General features: G+C 43.0%; 1 protein-coding gene across 6 annotated transcripts in view; it reads right to left on the bottom strand.

The window, feature by feature from the left end:
* ZNF827 (zinc finger protein 827) overlaps positions 1–22258 on the bottom strand; it is a 112244-nt gene that overhangs the window by 26890 nt on the left and 63096 nt on the right. For 5 of the 6 annotated variants that reach the window (XM_033159875.1, XM_033159880.1, XM_033159881.1 and 2 more), the window contains exons 6-8: positions 10877–11116; positions 9000–9057; positions 5762–5865 (exon numbers count right to left, since the gene is read on the bottom strand). In XM_033159875.1, the coding sequence (XP_033015766.1) occupies positions 5762–5865; positions 9000–9057; positions 10877–11116 (402 nt within the window). The remainder of the gene's footprint in view (positions 1–5761; positions 5866–8999; positions 9058–10876; positions 11117–22258) is intronic. The other variant, XM_033159876.1, reaches the window with a different exon arrangement.

Genomic DNA, 22258 nt, shown 5'->3' with positions numbered 1-22258 from the left:
GAGGAACAGGTAAATGTCTGAGAAGCCAGAGAGAGGAGAGCAAGAAAAGAACACAGAGGAGTAGGGATATAACCGGAGTACTAATATTCAGAGACAGGTCATGGAGAGAGACAGAGGCAAACAATGTAGTGATATTTAAAGATTTTCTCTGCCACAGTGAGAACTAGAAACATTCTCAAGCAAAAGCTGGGAAGCAGGGGCGTCGCAAGGGGGGGCGGGCCGCCCATAGTTCAAGGGGAGGGGGGGTGACCAATGGGGCATGTTGCCTTTTCCCCCTTCCAGCGGCTATTTTTCGGCGGGGGGGAGGGCGACCAACGAGGGGGGTGTCAAACTTGTCACCCCCTCCTCGCTGGCCACCCCCCCCCGCCGAAAAAACCGCTGGGGGGGCGGGGAAAGGAAGCAGAGCAGGCGCATTCAAGCACTTGCTCTGCTTCTTTTTGCCCTTTCCGCCGCTTTTTTCCGGCGGGGGGGCGACCAGCGAGGGGGGGTGTCAAACTTGTCACCCCCTCCTCGCTGGCCACCCCCCCGCCGAAAAAACCCGCTGGGGGGGTGGGGAAAGGAAGCAGAGCAGGCGCATTCAAGCGCTTGCTCTGCTTCTTTTTGCACTTTCTGCCGCTTTTTTCGGTGGGGGGGCTGACCAGCGAGCGGGGGTGTCGAACTTGTCACCCCCTCCTCGCTGGCCACCACCCCCCGCCGAAAAAAACCGCGGGGGGGGCAGGGAAAGGAAGCAGAGCAGGCGCATTCAAGCGCTTGCTCTGCTTCTTTTTGCCCTTTCCGCCACTTTTTTTCGGCCGGGGGGGGGCCGACCAGCGAGGGGGGTGTCAAACTTGTCACCCCCTCCTCGCTGGCCACCACCCCCCACCGAAAAAAAACCTTGGGAAGGGGAAAATTCCCCCTTTCTGCATCCACGTGCATCGTGACGTCATGATGACGTCACGGCGCACGCGTCGTGCCCCTCCCCCAGGGGGGTGCCTCTGCGCTGCCGCCGCCCCCAGCAGCACAGAGGCTAGCTACGCCAGTGCTGGGAAGATAACATTTCCTAACATAGGCGATCCCTCCATCAATATTTCTGGAATTTGCAACGCATCATTGGACTAGTACTGCATTCCAGCATGTCCAACCCTAGCCAATTTTTTGCTGGCCAGACTCTAGCTCAGGTGAACTTTCTTCTTCCCATCTTACTATTCTTAGTTCTGCTGGAGCACTCTAGCCAATCCACATATCCAGCTAACCAAGCAGGAAATGCTGGCAGAACTCTCAGCCACACAGATCAGCAGCTGTCTTTAAAAGTAAAGAAGCACGTATGCTATCACTCACAGGATGTTAGGCATTATATGTCTATTGGCACTGACAGCTTCCTCAGTGCTGTCCTCAAGATGATGTCTCATAGAGTAAAAGGGTACTTCAGTCTCTGCATGCAGTTACTTGCTCTTCTTCTCAGCTGTTGTGGTGCTGTCAGTAGTAGATCTATTACTGGGATGAGATCAGCTATATTTCACATTGACTGCTAGAGACGTTTTCTAGACATGCTCTATACACACACATGTGTGGAAGGCTCCTGAGATGCTTGGAACTTTTGATACTCGTCTCAGTTTCTACTATGAATTTATTTTATTTTAAATGGGTAGTTCTTCTAAATGGCTCACTGCAAATGTCAACTCGGTGTATTGTGGCAGTAAAAAATGCCCTCATTGTTAGGAATTAAAACGATTAAATGGCAAGTTATGATGTTTCAAATAAAGGCCTACAGAATATCCACAGAGAGAGTACTGTGTGAAATTCTTATTGCTTCAACTCAAAAAAAAAGTGATAGGAAAGCTGGAAAGGGACATAACAATCAAGGTGATGTGTGATTTTTCTTTTTGAGTGTAAGGCTGGATATAAATTAATAAATAACTTCTGAGGCAGAGTTTAAAAGACAGAGATGCATTTTAGCAAATAAAAAGGATCACTGAGTGAGCAACAAAATAGGAGTTCGTAAAAATTGTGAATGGCTGGAAAGAGGGAATTGGAAAAGCATTATTCATTCTGTACTGAACTGTGGGAAGTATTATGAGGTGAGCCAGGAGCCAGAAAAAAGGAGCTGTGAGATCAGGAATAGAGGTCAAACCACAATGCATGACCAGAGACATAACATACATGAGAGCTTGAGAACACCTTGCTGCTAAAATGAGGAAAGGAATCTCTTTAAACTTCTTCCTGCGCAGCAGGATCCAACCTGAGTAAGTGCAGTCAATCCAGAAGCTTCCTCACCAAGAAGACTGCCTCCTACAATTCACTTATTTACCACATGGGGTAGCCACACGAGATTCCAGCACCCCCAGGCAGTCTCAAAATCAAGAATATATTCTGTATCCCATGGTGAGGGTCCACAGAGGAGAAGAGATGCACACTCTAGCCTCTGTCGTCTGCCGGAGAACACAGGCCCCTGGAAGGCTACACCCTATGTCTCCCAGAAAGAATAAGAGAAGGCAAGTCTGGCCCCATCTATCAGCCAAAGGAGGAGGAGCTGAAGGGAGCTTGCTTCTCCCCTCTCTGTCTGAAATAGCACTTGACTCCAACTGTCAGTCACCCTTGGGCCAGAGAACCAAAGGGAGGTTTACTCTGGTCTCTGCCATCCACTGGGGTGTTTGTTCCACCTTCTGTCTCCTAGGAAGAACATCATAGCAAGGGAAAGACCAGACCAGCCTCATCTATCACTGCTACAGGGAGTTTCCTGCCAGAAAGAAATCTCTTAACTTCCAGTTGCCCTGCAGATGTGAAGGGAAGAACACTCTGGCCTTTGCCATCAGTCAGAAGAGCGAGAGCTGCTGGGTCAGTCGCAGCACCTTAATCCAAGCAAGGCCACCCACATAGGAAGATCCGTCTGACTCTAAGTGGATATAAATGCCTGGCTATGACTCAACACCTTGTTCTGGCATTGTCAAACTGACATACTTCTTCCACCTTTTCCCTCAGTTCGTGTGTCCTGACTTTTTGTTTATAAGCCTGACGGCAGAAGCCTCAAAGTTGTTTTTTTTAAAAAACTGATGTGAGCTACTTTGAGAGACAATATTTGTCTGAAAAGTGCTCTAAGAACATAATAACAATACTACTACTACTACTACTAATATGCAAGAGCAACAAACCCTCATCAAATGCCATTAATAAGCAGCAGCTTTAGGACAAACGAAAGGAAGTATTTCTTATTCCAACATATAACCAACCTATGAAACTCATGGTCACAGGACTAGGGTAGTATATAGACCATAACACTAGCAATGGCTACTAACTACAATTTTCATAAGCAAAGTTTCCTAGATGATGCAGATTGTGTATCATGCCCTTCCCGTGAACTTGGCTACAGTGTCTAGTTGGCTACTGTTGGGAGTGTTAATGATCTGGGATGCTGCCCCTGCGAGATTTATTCCAGGAACAGATTCTTCTCCTAAGGGTCCTCTTCACTTTGGAGCCTTCTTCCCTCCTTTCAGCTGAGCCCTTGTAGGTCTTTGGTGCTTCTTATTCAAGGAAAACTCATAGAATCAAGAAGCTGTCTTATTCTAAATCAGACCATTTGCCTATCTACCTCAGTAGATGTCAATGGTGAGTAGCAGTGGCTCTCCAGGATTTCAGACAGGACAGGAGTCTTTTCCAGCCTCACTTGGAGATGCTTAGGATTGAACCTAGAACCTTTTGGCATGCAAAGAATATGCTGTAGCACTGAGCAACACCCCCCCTATACATAATGAATACACCTGAGGGAAGGCAGGGAGAGAAGACAGAATAAAGGTATCTCAGTCTCCCTTCCCTGGTCCTGTCACCACAAGTGATGTCTCTTTATGGCAGCCTTTTTGAGGGCAAAGGAATTTACTAGCTTGTTCTCTGAGAACCTCTGGGACATATCAAAACATGTGTGGTGTATGCCAAGCACACCACTCAGCCCGGATGAAAACTGGTTTTGTATCCTTGCAGCAAATTTATGAAACTGATAGGATTTATTTTACCCAAGGCAAATGATTATTTCCTAATTTTACAAATAAAGATAGTGAAAGTTTTCATGACTATAGCATCCTTAAAAAAAAAACCAACACATTTGACAACCAGACAGAAGCTTGAGCTCTTGCAGTTCAGTTGATATCAAGCTATGACCTCACCCGGTGAGTTTAATTTGATCTTCCTTTGGTAATACTATAACACTTTGTTAATGCATTTTGACGGGCTCACGTATCATATATTAACCTTCCGCATTTGCTAGGATATGGATTTAACCCGCTGGCTAATAATACCACTTATGCACATGGAAAGGGGAAGAGAGGGGACAGGAACTCAAGTTTTGCATGTATGCCAAGGCCTTACATCAGCACGTGGCAGAGCTGGGCAAACATTGAGTGTCCAGAGCATCCACTGCAGCTGTTGCCAGCACCCCTTTATTTATTTGTTTTAGCAGGCAGAAAATAACTGTGCTCTCTGCCAGAGTTTTGCCCCGCTCCCCCACCAGCTCAGAGCATGCTTAAGTCAGTATTTAGTTATACGTATGCCTTTTGTCAAAAACAGCAGGAAAACCACCGGCTGCATGTGTGTCCTCTTCCAAAGAACCAAAGTTTCTTCTCTGGATTCCATGCAAGATTTTTGGACAATTGTGCAACATACACGGGAATCTGGAATTTGCCCTACCACATTTTCAGCTGAAGTTAATGTCAGGTTACAGCAACATTAAGATATCCTGGCAGGCAGCCAATGCTCTTTTCTTGCTAGGTAAATTACAGATGGCGATCACATCCTGCCTCCTTAAAAGTTAGGAAGAGCTGGCTGGTATGCAACAATGAAATAAATAAATATTTCAGCAGCAAAGCCCTTTCTACTACTACTGCTACTACTACTACTACTACTATTATTATTAATTATCTAAAGGGATGAAAGGATTTAAATTGTACAGGTTGACAGAAATAGCAAAGTGCTTATTTATACAGACAGAAAATTAAAAGCGGAAAGTCCAGTTCCAGTTCCTTTCAGTTTGTTAGCCACTATGGAAATATTTTGAGAATTTTTTGGGATGAGGCAGAACTTCAATTGAAAAGCTGAAAATACACAATGTTTTGCACATGATCTTGTGCTTCTGGTAATTGTAAGGGCAATTATATATGCTAACCTCTCCTCCACCCCACTCTGCCCAAGCCCTAACAACCCCAGAGTGACCTAATACCTAAAATTTTACTTGTCATAGTAGCAAGCAATATTTATCTTATCATGACAAAACTGCAGCTGAATTTGTGTAGGTAGAAAAGCAACCCAATGAGTCTGGGATAAATTAAACGTTTCCAGAACTCTATATGCTGAGGAATTTCTAATCAACATCCCTTTTCATAGTAGTTTTCTAGGATTCATGACTTGCTGACCATAAAAGATTATGGGTGAAATCCAACGTTGCATGAGTGGAAGTCACTTCTGCTTCCATGCAGTCACCATTGGATGTCAAGCTACGTCAATGTGCACTGCAATGTTATTCAATTCTTGGAAATAATAATTAATGTTTTTTCTAGCTGAAGAATCCAACTCCAGTTAATTCTAATTAGCATGAATTCATGCTAAGTTAAATACATTTTATTTAGCCAATTATATTTTCAAGGCCTATGACTGGTGTCTTATATTTTCAAGCCGATGACTTCTGATATATTTTGTTTCAGGATTTGTGATGCTTCCACTTGATGTATCTGAACACAACTAGGACTTTTCAATCACAATATCTGAACTTTACTGCTACTAAAAACATAATGTTCCATACCTGGTACTGTTGTCCTTCCATGAACAGCAGTCTCATTAGACAGGAGATCTTTTGAGTTGGAAGTGAATGGTGATTGTCTAAATGTATCTTCAGGGAAAAAAGGGCTAAGGAAAAGAACGATTTGTTTTCTTTTAAGCTGACATAACACTAATTAGGAAAAAAAATCACAGTAATGCACTATTAAATACCTTCTGATTACAATGTTTTAGCTCAGAATTGAAAATTGCTTTTGAAACTCAAAGTCTACCCTTTGGAACAAAATTTTAGTTATTTTACAAAATGACTTGATCATCACTACTGAGTTCTATGCAGCATACCATGTATCAAAACCGGAAAACGGGTGCTTTTCGTAGAAATACTCTGGAGAAAGAGACACACGGTAGTGGCTTTTGAGGTGCGACAGAGCTGCTCACCTGATATTGGCATCACTTCTGCTTACTGGGTGGTGCAGGGCAATGTAGGCTGCTGGGGCGCCGCCAGTGGAAGTGCTAGAATGACCATGCCACTGCACCTGCCCAACCCTGACCTTGCTGCCATCCCATCACCATCCAGGTAAGTTGCAGTGACCCCAGTGGCAGGTGGATGGCCCACAACCACCACATGCGCCTCCCCTGACGTTAAAAGTCAAAAGCCCTCAATGCTAATAATGTAATTTTGATGCATGGCCTCTATGTTTTCCTAGCTAATCCTTAATGAAGATCCACCATCTTTCGCTGGCTATGGTTAGGATTAGAAAAGCAGCATTAGCAGAGGCATTTTAAGGAGACATGCATGTTCCTGAAGCCCAGTGATGTTTGTGCAAAGGAATTTCAGGACATGGCACAGTATATCAGGTTTTATGGAGTGCCACATTGCAAAGAGCTCACAGTTCAGACATATGTTCCAGCAGCATGTCCAAGCCAAGTTAATCCAGCTGGTGTGGATACAGTAAATGTCAGTATGAATACAGATACATCTTGTCTGAATATTCTTCTATAGGGAGGACAATGCTTTCCCCTGTCCTGAGTGGCCCTTAGTGAGAGACTGATTTTCTCAGGAAAATGTCGGTATCACTGGAGGAGCCTAAATGAGGCTAAGCATTCCCCTTACAGTTATTCCCCTCATCTCTGCCTGTGCCAATACATTCTGTTTCCTATGAAAGGAAGTTCTTTAGGTTGTGACAGGAAGACCTCGGAGCTCTAGGACTACAAACTGAGAAACTGTGTGTCTTTTTACACAACTTATTTACTGATGGAGGGAAAATCAGTTCATGTTCAACCCAACAAGTAAAACTTGGCTCCTGCATGCAAAAGTTTTGTGTGGATAAATTGACCCGAGCTATACCTGGAATGATGGACTAAAATGATGGACAGGATTTCGCAACGGAAGAGACAGTGGTGTAGTGGTTGGACTAGGACCTATGAAACCAGGAATCAAACCCCCACTCAGTAATAAAACTCACTGGGTTACCTTGGGACAACCACAGTCTCTCAGCCTAACCTACCTCACAGGGTTATTGTGAGGATTTGATAGGGAGGAGAAGGATCACGTACACAACTTTATGCTCTTTGGAGGAAAGGTGAGATATAAATGTAATTTAAAAATTAAATAAAAATAAAGGAATAAATAAATGGTTCAGAAATAATGGATAATTCTCTTTGGTATACTGTACCCATGTGTTTGAGGTGTTCAACAGATGGATTTCTGCTCATGATTGGGGTTCTACCTGCATGCTACTTTTGAGGACAATCAAGTCCCATATAATATCACATGTTACTTGAGCATGGGTGCCCTGAGGTGCACTGTTTGCCTGTTTGTTTACACATGTGCTGAGGTTTCGCTGGGTGTTGTCATTTGCCAGCCTGCCACTTCCACTTTGTTTCCATCAGCCCACAGGAAAGAACGCAGCCTGCCTTTTGGGCAAAACTGCTCTTGCACGAAACAGCTCTATTAAAAATAAAAAATGTCCTGCAGATAGATGAGGTAGAAAGCAGGAGGAAAGCAAGCAGTAGCCTTTCATGCAAGGGATCCAAAATCTAAGGTGCTCATGTGTAGACCCACAAAGGCCCAACAGACACAACCACCCACATGGGCATTAATGACCTAGAAGGGACACAGTCTTGGCTGACAAGACTTGCCAGGACACCTGGGAAACTACAGTCCTGCCTTGTTCTGCTAAATAAGAAAAAGCAGAGGCAATGGCAATGGCATGAGCCGCTGCTTTTTCCTTTTCCAGGTTTTGCTGAATCTAGAAGAGGCACCGATGAACTGAAGTGAGATCTCAAGGAAAGACCAGGGATGAGAGAAATCACTGCCCTTTGGAACAACTCTGCAATAATCAAGCATGACAGAGGCCAGAGGTGAAGAGGGACCAAGAGAGTGAGGTTTCATATCCAATGTGAGTCTCTATTACAGGAAGTAGGTACAGAGAATGTCTTTTTTCCCTTCCTCCTGTAGTTAACAATCCTATGATTTATAAGCACATCAGAAATGTATCAACACTGCTGCTGCTGATTTATTGCCTTAGCTGTCCTAATACTATGAGCTTATTGATCGAATTAATTTTTAATCATATGTCAAACAGAAATAAATCAGCTCATCACATAGATAGCATGGGCATGATCATGCCAAAGTTAAGCATTTTTTTAAAAAATTCCCTGATTTCTGTGGGAAATATTTAGGTATGAGCTCATGAGATCAATGAGATTTAGAAGGGCATAACTTTGGTTTGATTACACCATGTACAATTCTCCATCTGATACACTGCAGCATTTCAAAATCTGAAATAACATTCCCACTACACCAATGCCAAGTACCTGCCATGTTATAGGATGCTTTATCTGCATGGCCTTTGCAGAGTGCCCATTCAACACGCCAGTGGAGTGGGCCAATGGAACAGAAAAACACCAGATAGTTCTAGGTAGGGTCAGTTCCTTTACTGACAGAATAACGCAGTTCCACAGCTTTTAAGTTACATTCTGTTGTAATATACAGTCCTTCCGGCAGCATACAGTCACCTTACAGTGCCCCAACAGAATAGACTTTGGCCAAAAGCAAACTTGCTTCAACCACAAGTGTATTTATACTTGTGCTGGGTCACTCTCACATGCTTGCTGACTCACTCTCATATAGGTGCAGGTGCAGGACAAACACACCCAAAATTAACCAGCTAAATTAACTAAACCCTTTGTCCTTTTTCTCTGCATGCATAAAGCCCTTATACATCAACTTATCATGCTCTAACATGTATGCTGCTTACCTAGTTGTAGATGTGATGGTGTTATCCTTAGAGTGATTGTGCTCTTTGCTCACTTTTTCTGCAGAGATATAAATTATTACTTTTAATTAGTCAAAACAAACAATAGTATTTCCTTTAAAAGTTCTAGTTCTGGCCATTTTCAGCTGAGGAAAATCTTATTTGTATGGATTTATCAACTTATTATCCAAATATCCTCTCCAACCTCTCATTTACATTGTAAAACATGCACCAGTGTTTCCTTGCTGAAAAATTCCCCTATTCAATTTTCAATGCATTTTTGGCATCTATGTGCTTTCCTTTGATATTATAAATTTGCTTGAATACTATGAGAAGCAAAGAAATTGGCAAAAGGAAACAATGTGCCTTGGTGTTAGAACAAATGACAGCAAGGAAACTACGGTATTCCTGTATTACCGTATTTCAAGACCTGGAAAGAAGCAGTTATCTGTGCCTTATGGCACCCATTATAAGTAAGATATATGTCTCATGTCACACATACAGAGGTGGGGAAAGAAAAATCAAAAGTCAGGCATGCTTAATTTTTCCTCTAGGCAATGTAGGAATAGGTTTTTGCCCAGGTAATTAACTGCTTTCTTGGAATGGAACTCCCTTCTAGTTTGTCATTAAGGATATTCAACTGATGGCAGAAACTATTTCGCGATCTTCCTAGAACACAAATTTAAACACTCCACATCCTGTTCAAATGTTGCAATCTTGCTGTGACTCACAACTTTATTGTTCAAAAGGAAAGAAGTTCTTTGCCCATGGTTTTCCACTGAGTGACACAGGTTCAGCAGGGCAGAAAGGACCACAGGATATGCTGCTGAACCTTTAAGAACAGGAACAATGGCGCATGAAAAGAACTGGCACCACACAGATACTGGCAGTAAAATTGTGTTGATCTGTAATGCAGAGAGCCTATATGGTTTAGTGGTTAGAGTTTTGGACCTAGAACCTGAGAGCTGAAATCCCCACTTGGCCATGAAGCTCTCTGGGTGACCTCGGGCAGTCACCATCTCTTGGCCTAACCTACCTCATAGGGTTATTGTGAGGATAAAAGGGGGAGCATGAGAATCATGTATGCCACCTTGAGCTTCTTGGAGGAAAGGTGGGATATAAATGTAATAATAAATAAACTAAAATTAAAAAGCAAAAGCAAACTTACAGCCTGAATACAATAAAGGCAACCCCCATTTACGCACGTTCAATATGTGTGCGACCACACATTGTGCCGAATCGAGAAGTGACCCAAAATCATCATAAAAATGTCACAAAATGGGGGACAGGCGGGGTGTTTGCAGACGTTTTCAATGGTGTTTCAAATATAAGCAATTTCACTGACGTGAGCAATGACTTGGAACATAACACCTGAGTAAACGAGGAGTTGCTTGTAGGACTTTCTTTCAAGGATGCTTTTAGGATTGCCCGTAAGTCTCCAGTTAATCTGCAACAGTATTTTTTTACTTTTTGCTACTGCAATACTTACAAAACTATTTTTCTAGATATGAAAGCTTTATCAGAAGCACATTTACTCATAAAAAAGCCACACTGCATTTAAGAAGACTTACGGTACCATCTTATACACATCTACTCAGGAGAAAGTCCAATGAATTTAAGGGGACTAAGTTCTCAGGTAATTGTGTTTAACTGGGGTAGGCAATATGGCACCCTCCAGGCTTCCATTGGTCATGCTGGCTGCGGCAGATGGCAGTAGAAGACCAACAATATCCGGTGGTCACCATATTGGCTATTTGTGGTGTACAGAATTGCAGCCTTAAGGTCTTAGTAAGGACTTTAGCCTCAATTCAACACATTCAAATTCAGAATTTAACAAAAACAAGGAAAGTGGACTATAGGTATCCAGCTACTTTATTTACCTGACAACTGAAAAAGTAGCTCTGAAGCCATCTTTACTGATATATCTTGGCTGAAGAGGTTTCTCTCTGGGAGCACTCGGCCTTCTGGTATCTTTTGTATGTGTTCAGTTATCTCTTGCCTGAGTAAAGTGCTATAACTGATGTTTTGGCTAGGTGAAACTGAGGCTTGCGAATCATGAATATCAACTTCCATGGGCTCTTCTTTGATCTTTATTATTTGAGATTCCTTGCAACTTTCCGCTACAAATAGAAGAGAAGAAAACAAAACAAAGCACCACAAGATTGCTTATTATTCATTTATTTAACTTTTAAAATGTAAGGTTAGGCTATACAAGTCTTACATATTATTTTGCAAAAACAATAGTACCATGCCTCACTACTAACTTCACATATTACCCAACGTTAAAAGAATGACTCAGGTAAGTCAAAGAACTACAGCACCTATTTGTTTGCTTGTACTGTAAGTATGCATTGACAGAAATATTTACTGTTTGTTTGTTTTAAAAAAACATCCTGCATCTTTTGGTAAAAATGAAAACTTTGAGAACTTGGAAGCCCTGAAAGAAGAAAGGCTTTCATAACAGAAAATGGCAACCATTAGGATTCATTGTTTTACAGAGTTACACTAACCATACATAACTTCTGTTTAAAACTCAGTTCATTCATTCAGTGTCATAGGCCTCTCACAACTAAAATGTATGTATTAATCAAACTTATCTGCTGATTTCCAGGCACAGTACTCAATTTGGATTTCGTTCTTGTTACTAATAATAGCCAAGAATCTCTCTCTCGCACTATTAATAAGTTCAGTAAAGGATGTCCTGTAAAGTCAAAGGTGGTTTTAGGGTAGTGTGACCGGTTTGGCCACACTGGGCACCATAATAATAATACTACATGGGGAGCCACAACAATGTAGAACAGAGTGAGAGAAGCAAGGTGTGTGTGTGTGTGGATTTTAGCATTGTACAGGGTGATGCTGAAATGTGAACGCCCAAAGTCTGCCACTGGCAAAGTGCTAGGTAGATTGATGTGTTATACAAATAATAAAAGGAAACATGTGCAAATCTCTTTCATCACCCCAACCAACTCATTCAATAGATAGGAATGAATTTGTTTAAATTACAGCTATCCTGCACAATTAATCTTGGATCCTATCAGAATTTGTTTCCCTCCCCTCAACTTTGTTTCCCCCTCAGTGTTTTGAAGTCCTGTTCTTCATTCAAGGAAAGAACCACTTTTTCACTCCTGCTGCAGTTCTTGGACTGCTCTCTGTGGCTGAAAAATGCTTTGGTTTTGAGTGCAGGTGAAGTGACCGTTTCCTTTTGAAGTATTCGCTGTCCTTCACTTCAAAGAGATGTCAAAGGTTGAACTTCAAGAGAACTTGACCAGGAGACAAAAAAGAAAAGCAAAAGGCGCCACCTTAAAAGGCAGGTGGTCTGCTCTGAGACACAACTCTGCTTTTGAAACCCTCAACAAGGATCCGGCTCAGGATTCCTGTGGATGTTGTCAATTAAAAATAATTATAAAGGAACTGAGGAGGGTGGAAGAGGTAAAAAGGAAGATGAAAGTATGGAAGGACAAGAGGAAGGTGTTTGCAGGAATGGGAACCAGGCTCTTCAAGCCTGGTGGTCACATTCTCTTCTGGGCAACCTCCCAGGCGACCACAAGCCAGTGGAATACAAAACCAGAGGAAAAAGTGGGTACAGCAACACACCTCTGATCCTCCATCCAAAGGCATTATCAGAGTTCAAGGACACATTCTAGCTAGATAAAAACACTCAAGAGGATGTGAAGCAAAGCTGGTGAGGGGTGAGGCAGAGGAGTGTGGCAAGGGGAGAGTCCTGAGAGCTAGTCAGAGATGCTTGGGAGGCGACATTTGGCCCCTGGCCTCAAGGTTCTTCACCCCTGCCAAAGAGCTTCCATCAGTAAATTGTCAGTTCTTTATTCTTTGGGCAGAGCAATACAAACTCTGGCTGGGAAGTAGCAGATCCACCACTGAATCCAAAGCCTTGCCATTTGCACCAGCAAAAGGGGTGTGTGTAGGTGTGCTTAGGTTTTTTGTTGTGCCAGTTGAGGGGCAAAGACTGGTACCCTTAATGGGGAACAGTTCAGCTTAGAATCCAGTAGATGCAACCCTGCTCTGCCTCGTAACGCCCTGTTTTGAGGTTTTATCCTGGCTACAGCAATAGTGTTCACTTTGCCATAGTTTATTTGGCTCTCCCAGCTGAGAGTTCCATGGACGTGGAGCCCCACACCTGTGCACAAAACACCCGCTCCACCTGCATGGAGCAGGTGTTAGGATTACAGTTTTGGTCGCCAATTTCTTGTGCCCAGTGAAATAGCTGTGGAACCAGCCTGCTTATGCTCAGTCTCTCAAACCATTGACTGTTCTCAGGGCAGGCAGGGTAACTTGTGCTATGTCAAGATGTTCCCTGATCATTCTACAAAGTTGTGAAGAAACAATGGTGAAGGATTTGCCCACAGAAATGTAAATGCCAGCAGTTTAGAGGAGGAGGAGGAACTGGCTGTCATGACTCTTTTTAAGAAATGCTGGGGAAAGAATCATTATTTCAGCTTGGGGAGTCACTCGTACTCCATTATGTCAAAAGCAGTTGACAGATGAAATAGCACCATCATTTGTTTTACTGTTGCTGTGTGCCATGAAATTGTCCATCCATGTTGCCAATGCTTTACAATGTTGTGACCTGGTTTCAAGGCTGACTGGAAGGGGTCAAACGCTAACATATCAGTTTGCTGTTCTTCTCCTGCTTGAGAACAGGTGATAGGCTGTAGGATAGCCAATTAATCTCATGGGCTTCAAGCAGAAGAGACAGTAGCTGTTTGCGTCACCTCCTCCTATCTTCCTCCTAGAGAAAGATGAAGTACCGTATGCAGAAAACGAAATGGGGAAGGCTGCACATATTATTTGTTGCGACAGAAAGGTGCAGAATAGGGCTCAACTAGCTGTTGGGAATCTCAATGTTATAAGCACAATGAAGGAGAACTGGTTGCCCTGCTACTGGCAAGACTGAGCAGTTTAATTGGACGGTGCACACACACACACTTGCCATCTTTTAAGTCATAATTCTGACAACCAGAGAGGGAAGGTTTTTCCTCTCCTTTGCATCTGTTACCCAACAGCACTGGTGTGTGGAAATTCTCTGAATGAAACTTCAGTCAGTGAAATTCTCAGTTTGCCTTCCACAGCTGAAGCCTTAATTTTATGTTTCCAACTACATGAGCTCATCACACCAGATGCATGAAGCAGAGGGGTTCTGTGTAGGTTTTAATTTGGGGAGTAGCATATTAGTTAGTGTAAACGTTCATTGATAATTGAGGTATTATAAGTTCACTAAACTCTTCTTCCGGGGCAAGGGAGATCACTCTTATAAATGAGGCCTAGTTAGGGTTGCTTCACACATGGCCATTTCCTAAACAGAAGATTCTTCCATGTAGGTAGGTGTGGGGAACCTGCTTCAGCCCAAGCAAAACATTCCCTTAGAATCGTAAAACTGTTCAGTTGGAAGGGATCCTGAGGGCTATCTAGTCCCACCCCCTGCAATGCAGGAATCTCAACAAAAGCATCCATGACAGATGGTCATCCAACCTCTGCTTAAAAACCTCCAAGGAAGGAGAGTCCATAACCTCCGTAGGGAGTCCATCCCACTGCTGAACAGCTCTTACTGTCATAAAGCTCTTTCTGATGTTTAGTAGGAACCTCCTTTCTTATAACTTTAAGCCATTGGTTTGAGTCCTACCTCAGGAGCAGGAAAAAACAAGCTTGCTCCATCTTCCATGTGACACAGCCCTTTAGATACTTAAAGGTTCCTAGTCTTCTCTTTTCCAGGCTAAACATACCTGACTCCCTCCTTCATAAGGCTTGGTTTCCAGCTTGTCAACATCCTTAAATGGTGGCCTTGTATCTTGTTGCTCCACCATCTTCATTTCTTTACGTGTTCTGGAAGACCAGGGAGGAGGGAAACTGGTCGCAGAAGGAGGGGATTCTTCAGCAGCCTGCCTCTTGGTCCCCCTCCTCTTCTGTCTCTGAGCCTGGACTGCCCTCTGCCACAGCCTTTTCCTGCTCACTAAACCCTGTTGCCTCTTCAGCTTCCAACACCTCCTCCTCCCAGTCTGCTCCTTCTTCTCCCCCTGACCACGCATAGTTGTCTCACCACCAATCCCCTGGCTCTGAGCCTTCTTCCCTTGGGGGTTTCCCAGCTGGTGCCTCCCACCGCTCCTCTGTGTCCAGCCAGTCCAGGACATCTAGCTACCCCTCCCAGTATACATGGATTTTGTATACAGTGGTACCTCGGGTTACATACGCTTCAGGTTACATACTCTGCTAACCCAGAAATAACGCTTCAGGTTAAGAACTTTGCTTCAGGATAAGAACAGAAATCATGCTCTGGCGGCGCAGCAGCAGCGGGAGGACCTATTAGCTAAAGTGGTGCTTCAGGTTAAGAACAGTTTCAGGTTAAGAACGGACCTCCAGAATGAATTAAGTACGTAACCAGAGGTACCACTGTATAGCAGAGGTATCAGTGATGTGTGACATAGCTCTTAATCCTGCATTTGAAACAAGGCACTGTACAGTTTTGGGACCCTACTGTTTTCTCTGAGATGAGGTTCACCGTCACTTCACCTCTGCCCCAATGAAGCCAGTAGCATGCTTATTTGCTACTTTCATTCATTTCCATTTTTATTCTCACCCATCTGCTAAATGTCAAGCTAAGGCGCACATTTTGTTATGAAAGATGTGATGTTTAAGAACATGACTTGAGATAAATAGCACAGCATCCCCTTAACTACACAGCCTTTGCATTTAGCTTCAGGGGTGAAGGAATATTGCATTTTCCTACGTAACGGAATCAAGTTCACAAAGGAACCATCTTAAGCCTAATCATAAAAGTAACAACTCCAAATGATGTGCAGTCGGATCCTACACCTGTCAACAATCCCACTGAGTTCAATGGAACTCACTTGTACAGGATTGCAGCCTTTTAGTTGTCAGCTGCTGGGAATCACAAATGCACTCAAATCCTGTTTATGGTTGGTCACTGTGAGAACAAGATGCTGGACTAGATGAGCTTTTGGCCTTATGTTCTAGCCCCTTAAAAAAATCAATTTCTAGTTTGCTTTAGTATTCATGTGGGGATGGGGAAGGATATTTACTGTATTTTGAGATTCTATTTTTTTAAACAACCAAAATAACACATTTACTGTACTTAGTACCAAACACAGCAGATACTAGAAAAACAAAAACACACAAACAAACTGGTGTTCTGCCTGTCCTTTGTTTTGACAGTAGTTGACTTTAAAACACTGCATGGATATTGCTGAAACTGCTGTATTTTGAAGCTCATTTATTTATTGCAAACTTAAATAGGCTTTTCTTTTGAATTCTCAAGTTAGCAATTTAATGCAGGTTCCCCACCCCCACCCCGGCTACTGTATTTCTATTTTCTTCCCTGAAGTATCTGAAGAAGTGTGCATGCACATGAAATAACAATAACAAACTTAGCTGGTCTCTAAGGTGCTACTGGAAGGAATTTTTTTTTTTCGTTCCTTCCCTGTGATTGTCTCTCAGCAGGACTGAGGGTGAAGGGTAAACCTCCCAAAAGCTGTGTGTTAAGAATGAACTTGGCTCTTCAGATGTATGCACTGGGTATCTTTATCTATGAAAATCTCAGATAACAGAGAGAACAAATGTGTTCTTCAGATGTCTGACCTCTAGAGTTCCGGCACTGGACTCCAAATTTAGGTGCAAGAGTCAAGATGACCTTCCTCGCTCAGCCTCTCTTTCGAAACATTCTTTCTATTTCTGTTTCTGCTCCGTGCACAGTTTAATCCTCTGCTCTGCTAACACTTCTGGCTAGCACACATGGAGATGACCGAGGTATGGAAAACGTGTAATGACACCGTATATTCCTTTTACTCATTGACTGTTCCAGATTTTCACACGCAGGAAACGCTTCTATACATTTAAAACCTGATCTTCACATGCAGCAGAATGAGATGGAAACGAACTGGTAAAATCCCGAGGTAACAAAAGTGGAATGTACAACCCACACTGCAAGTGAGATGCAGTTTTAAAATTATACTGCCCAGTTGGACACCTCAGGGCAAACCACCATAGTGAACACACAGAGTCAGCCCTACTATTAGGCAGAGTGAAGTGCCTGCTTCATGAAACTGATTTTGGGTATAATGAAAAGACACAAATTGCTACTGAATTCATTATTATTGTGTTTTTACCTCAGGAAAGGATGCTTGCCAGAGTTTCTGCCTCAGGTGGCAAAACTACTTGGTCAGTCTTGGGCACTATATAACTTGATGGTGCCAGGGTAATGGTGTCTTTTGTGGTATTGCCTCAGGCAGCAAATGCCCTGGGGCAGCCTTGTTTGAAACAGGCCTCATTTCTTTTCTCTTCTATTTCTATTTCAACAACTTGTCAAGTACTGTACAAGTTTTAGTCAGAAAGGTAAACATGTGCAAATCTTTAGTCACCTCATGACAAAGAAAGAAAGCAGAAAAAGAGGGCCTCTTCAAAGTGAAGTGTCCGCCATTTCACAATAAATTCTAATTAAGTGCCCATTCTTTTTCACCATCAAGCAAGGCATTAGACAGTAAATCTGTCAAGAATACTGGTGCTTTCTTTTTTAAAAAATAATAATATTTATTGAAAGTTTTTCCAATTAAATCCAAATTACAATACATGGTTAAATGTTTCCAAACTCCCCTTTCTCTCACCAAGAGGAGCTTACAAAACAAACCCCCCTCTCACTGGGGTGATCAACAATTCTTCCCCAATTTAACCACTTACTTTGCACATATCATCTTTACGTTTTTGCGACTTCCCTGATCCCCCCCCCCCCGTTGAATTCCCAATTAACCATAATTCACAGTTCTTGCAAAAAGAATACTGGTGCTTTCTTGACAGGCTGTGCCTTGGAGCATGTGAGATGTGAAGCAGGCAATAGTGAATGGCTTGGCAAATGGTGGCATGAGATGAGGGAGCCTTGACTGTAGTGACCCAGACTCAGCCATCATTTCCCTTCCTTGGCAGAGGCAACAGCTTTCCAGAAGGCTGAGCTGCTGCCATCTCAGAGTGGAGGCCCAGGTCTTAAGACTTTATGGGCACAGATCACCAAACTACCGGTAGAGTTAGTGAGCACCAGTGGCACCATTTTCGTAGTGCCTGACATCCCAGCTGTTCCATTTCCCCCTACAAAATCCAACTATGAAAATATTAACTTATTTGGTAATTTAAAATAGCCTGGATAGATTGCAAACGTCTAGCAATTCCATGTATAGGCAGCCTCGCATATACATGCCCCAGGCCACACTCACCCTGTGGTCTTCAGTCAGGTTCCAATTTTGTGATAGAAGCTCAATAATAATAATGAGCTGTACATTGTTCTTACAGCCCCATCCATAGGAACAGCTGATGTCTGGGATCCTAAGATGTTATCCTTAGGAAAGTTCAAAGGAGGAAAGATCCCTATCCTCTCCTGTCCCCTGCAGCTACTGTACCCCACAAAAAGCCTTGAGCCGAGGGTCTTCCTGAACAATGGGAAGCAGGAGGCTGTGAGGAGAATTACCCCAAATCAAGAAAGACTCCCAAGATAAGTAAGTTTGCGGAAGGGAAGTTTCCTGCATCTCAGCCCGAGCAGTCCTCCTATACTGCATTCCACATTGTTCAGGAGCTCCTCCCCGCTACAGAGAGACTTTTCAGAGAATGTAACTGGATGCAGTAGGAAGTAAGGAATGGGGAACATTTGCTCTGTGAACTTACTCAAACTCTCTGAGGAGAGCATTCCCTAATTTGGGCACCATCACTAAGAAGGCCCTAGAAGCCACCCACTGCCAAATACCATCAACAGAAATCTTATGTTATAAGTAGGCATAATAGGCCACTTGATCCCAAACCAAAAAGATCCAAACTTGCACTTTGACTTGGGCCCAGGAATGAAATCAGCACAACTCCTGGTGTAGCAATGGCATAATGATCGTAACATCTAGTAGTCTACCTTCTGCATTCTGAACTAGGTGCAATTTCAAAATAGTGTAGAGCACTATTCTTCAACCGTTTCAGACGGAGGGCCCACTCTTAACCCAAACAAGCATTTGGGGACCCATTTCTTAATCTATGATCATATATTTGCATTGTGGCACGGCTCCTGCTGTGACCCACCTCAGATCAGGCCATGACCACCTAGTGGGCCCTGATCCACCAGTTGAAGACAGGTGGTGTAGAGCACATTATAATCATCTAACCTGGAGATTATAAGAGCATAGATTGCTGAGGCTATGCTATCCTGAAATCATATAAGCAAAAGAAGGTAAAATATTATTATTTATGTGTGAAAAGCAATGCTTTATAATGAGCTCACATTATAGCAGTTTCCCCCACTCTAGATCCTCTTGGTTTTGACTCCTGATTCACTGCCCTGCTTCTGACGTCCTTGCATGCAAAAATAAAACCTTATTATTTCCTTCCCATTCCCCCCAGGTTTTCCGCTTGCTCCATTTCTGCCTTGTCCTGGGCTTCCTGAAAGGATTTCCTCTGCAAGCAGACAAAAGGATCTGCTGAGAAACATCCACGCTGTTGTTTTGAAAGGGTAGAAAAGAAAGTGTTCAGGATCTTTGAGCTTTAAAATAAAATTAGACTGTAGCATGACATTACACTGTGTATGCAAACCCAAATTAGCTAGTCTTTCAGTGTAATAATGGTACATTTTACATTTATAGCCCCATACTGCCCAATTCTCACCTCATTAAATTTTCACACTAGCCTAATCTGTACCAACTTAAGTTGGTGTTTTTTAAATCAGTGCAGCAAGTTCAAGATTACGCCTATATCACAGCATAAACTACATTTACAAATTATTTGTAAAGGATATTTATTTACACTATGCTTTTGAACTTCTATTATTACTCTTATAAACACTGCACAAGTTTCTAATACTGAAGTAAAAACAAACTGAAACAAAATTAGGTTCAAATTATTTTGATTTTCTTTCAGCAGCTGACATTTAGGTTTCATACCTTCCTATCTCACAGTCATAACAAAAAAGAATTAAACCCATCGGGGTCCCAACTTTTGAAGGTAGAGGGATTTTTCTTTGCTGTTTAATAAACTGAAACTGCCACTTCACTTCGCTTTTTGACTATCAACTACAGTCGTACCTCGTGTTGAACACTGCACGTTGTGTTCGTCACGGGTTATGAACCCGCCTGTCAGGGATTGACCGCCTCCTCGCGAGGAGGGGGAGGCGAAAGGAGATCCCGACCCGGAGGAGGGCAGGGGAAGCAGCTCCTCGAGGGAAGAAGGCTCTTTACGTTTGCTATCCACGGACTCCTCCTCCTCCTCCTCCTATCCCCTGAGCTGTCTCCTGGAGAGAGGGAGGCGCAAGGGCTTGGAGACTCTGGGGAGAGACCTAGCACCGCTAGCCAGAGGGAATCGGCTCCTGCACAGCATTGGGGGGGGGGGCGCTAGGAGACATCGCAGATGTTGTTTTAGAGTGCTGCAGCTGTGGTGTTGGGCAGGGAGCAGGAGAGGGGCACTTCTGGATTCTGCAAGTGACTGAGCAGTCATGTTTGAAAGAGTTCCACACTGTATATAGCAAATGCACAATAAATAGCCTTAGTTCTTGAAGGGCTCTGTCGTTACTCATGAGCAACAATCTGGGAAGAATCTGACACCGCCAAACCTGGAAGTACTGGAACGGGTTACTTCCAGGTTCGGAGGTTCGCGCATGCGCAGATGCGTCAAATGACGTCACACGCATGCACAGAAGCGCCAAACTGCGTGGCAAGCATGCGCAGATGCGGCGCTCAGGATGTGGACTGCTTATGATGCAAACAGGGCTCTGGAACGGATCCCGTTCGCATCCAGAGGTACCACTGTAGATGGAACTAAGTAACTGCACATGCTGCATTGACTCTTCAAAAGCCCTCAGAAGAATGAAGTGGGCATTTAAAATGCTAATTGTTCAATCTACCTAGATGCAAACATTTAACAACTTAAATAAAACATGGCAATCTGCACTGATTGTTCAATACATTCCTAATTATTGTTGTTGTATACTTACTATTGTATAATCTTAGAAGGCTGTACAATATTAGATGGGGCATGGCTATGAGGGGGCATGGTTCCGACTATCATGAAGCGACCCTGCATTTCTAAATTTACCATTATATTACTGATGCCATATCAACAAACACTTATCAATACAACAGAATAATATCTCAGCAATGGGCTTCAGGGATGGTGCAGAAGGGCCTTGGCAGGGGTGGGGGGAAGAGGTCATTCAGGTTTCTGGGAAGTAGTTTGAAGCAACCAAGGCAGCAAGGGGAAAGGGGTAGTGTCCTTTTATAGAGCACCATGTGAAAGAGTACCCTTTGGACTTCAACAATGCACAGAGCTCAGTACAGTGGGTGAAAAGAGGAGCCTAAGAGGTTCTGGATCCAGTGTCCACCATTTTGCATATGGCCCCAAACAAGCCTGGCACAGGGCAGCACACCATGGTAATATTAACTGCCCAAACTAAAAATACCTCTTTCCAGGAAGTGTGTGGTGTGATGTAAAACAGTCTGTTTCACACCCGGAAGACTCAGGTCTAGACATTCCCAGAGCTTTAAAGGCCTTTGCAGGCTGAATAAGCAAAGAGCTGTAACAGCAAAGCACTGTGTACTGGGTCACTGCTTTTAGTTTAAAGTTCTCATTGGAAGTTTGCTGAGTACATTTTAAACTGTTGCCCTTTAACATTATTTCAAATGATCTCATCTTTCAAATTAACATGTTTTTTCATTAGATACACATGCATAAAAGAGGTAGAAGGTCATTTGAAATATTTGATGTAATCTCAAAGCTATTTGAAGGCAGATTATCCACCAGAATCTAATAAACTTTAAAGTACATTGCATTGTGATTAATATGCTACCTCTGTATGAATATGAGCATTTCCCACTAACAACAGCCTTTCAGGATATGTAATGAGGAAAAACACTCAGGCTTGGAAAAAAGTCAATTTGCCAAATAGAGAACTAGCTACAGTTTTACAGGGCTGGATTGAAAATGCTTGTTTTCCCTTCTCATTCACTTTAAACAGAAGGCAAAAACTAAAATGCTTTTATCAGCAAATTAACCAAGATATCACAGTATCCTTGTTGGGATGGGTGACTTGTAATTATTTTAAGAACTGGATACTAATGTCAACACACCTCATTTCCATACCTGTAAACCAGCTCCTTTCTTGCCTATCAACATTGGCTAATCCTAATCCTGCCAACCTAGCAGTTCGAAAGCACGTCAAAGTGCAAGTAGATAAATAGATACCGCTCCGGCAGGAAGGTAAACGCCATTTCCGTGCACTGCTC

The sequence above is a fragment of the Lacerta agilis genome, chromosome 9, assembly GCF_009819535.1.
Source record: "Lacerta agilis isolate rLacAgi1 chromosome 9, rLacAgi1.pri, whole genome shotgun sequence".
NCBI lineage: Eukaryota > Metazoa > Chordata > Lepidosauria > Squamata > Lacertidae > Lacerta > Lacerta agilis.
The sequence above is the reverse complement of the archived record's forward strand: the minus strand, read 5'-3'. Positions and strand labels throughout refer to the sequence as shown.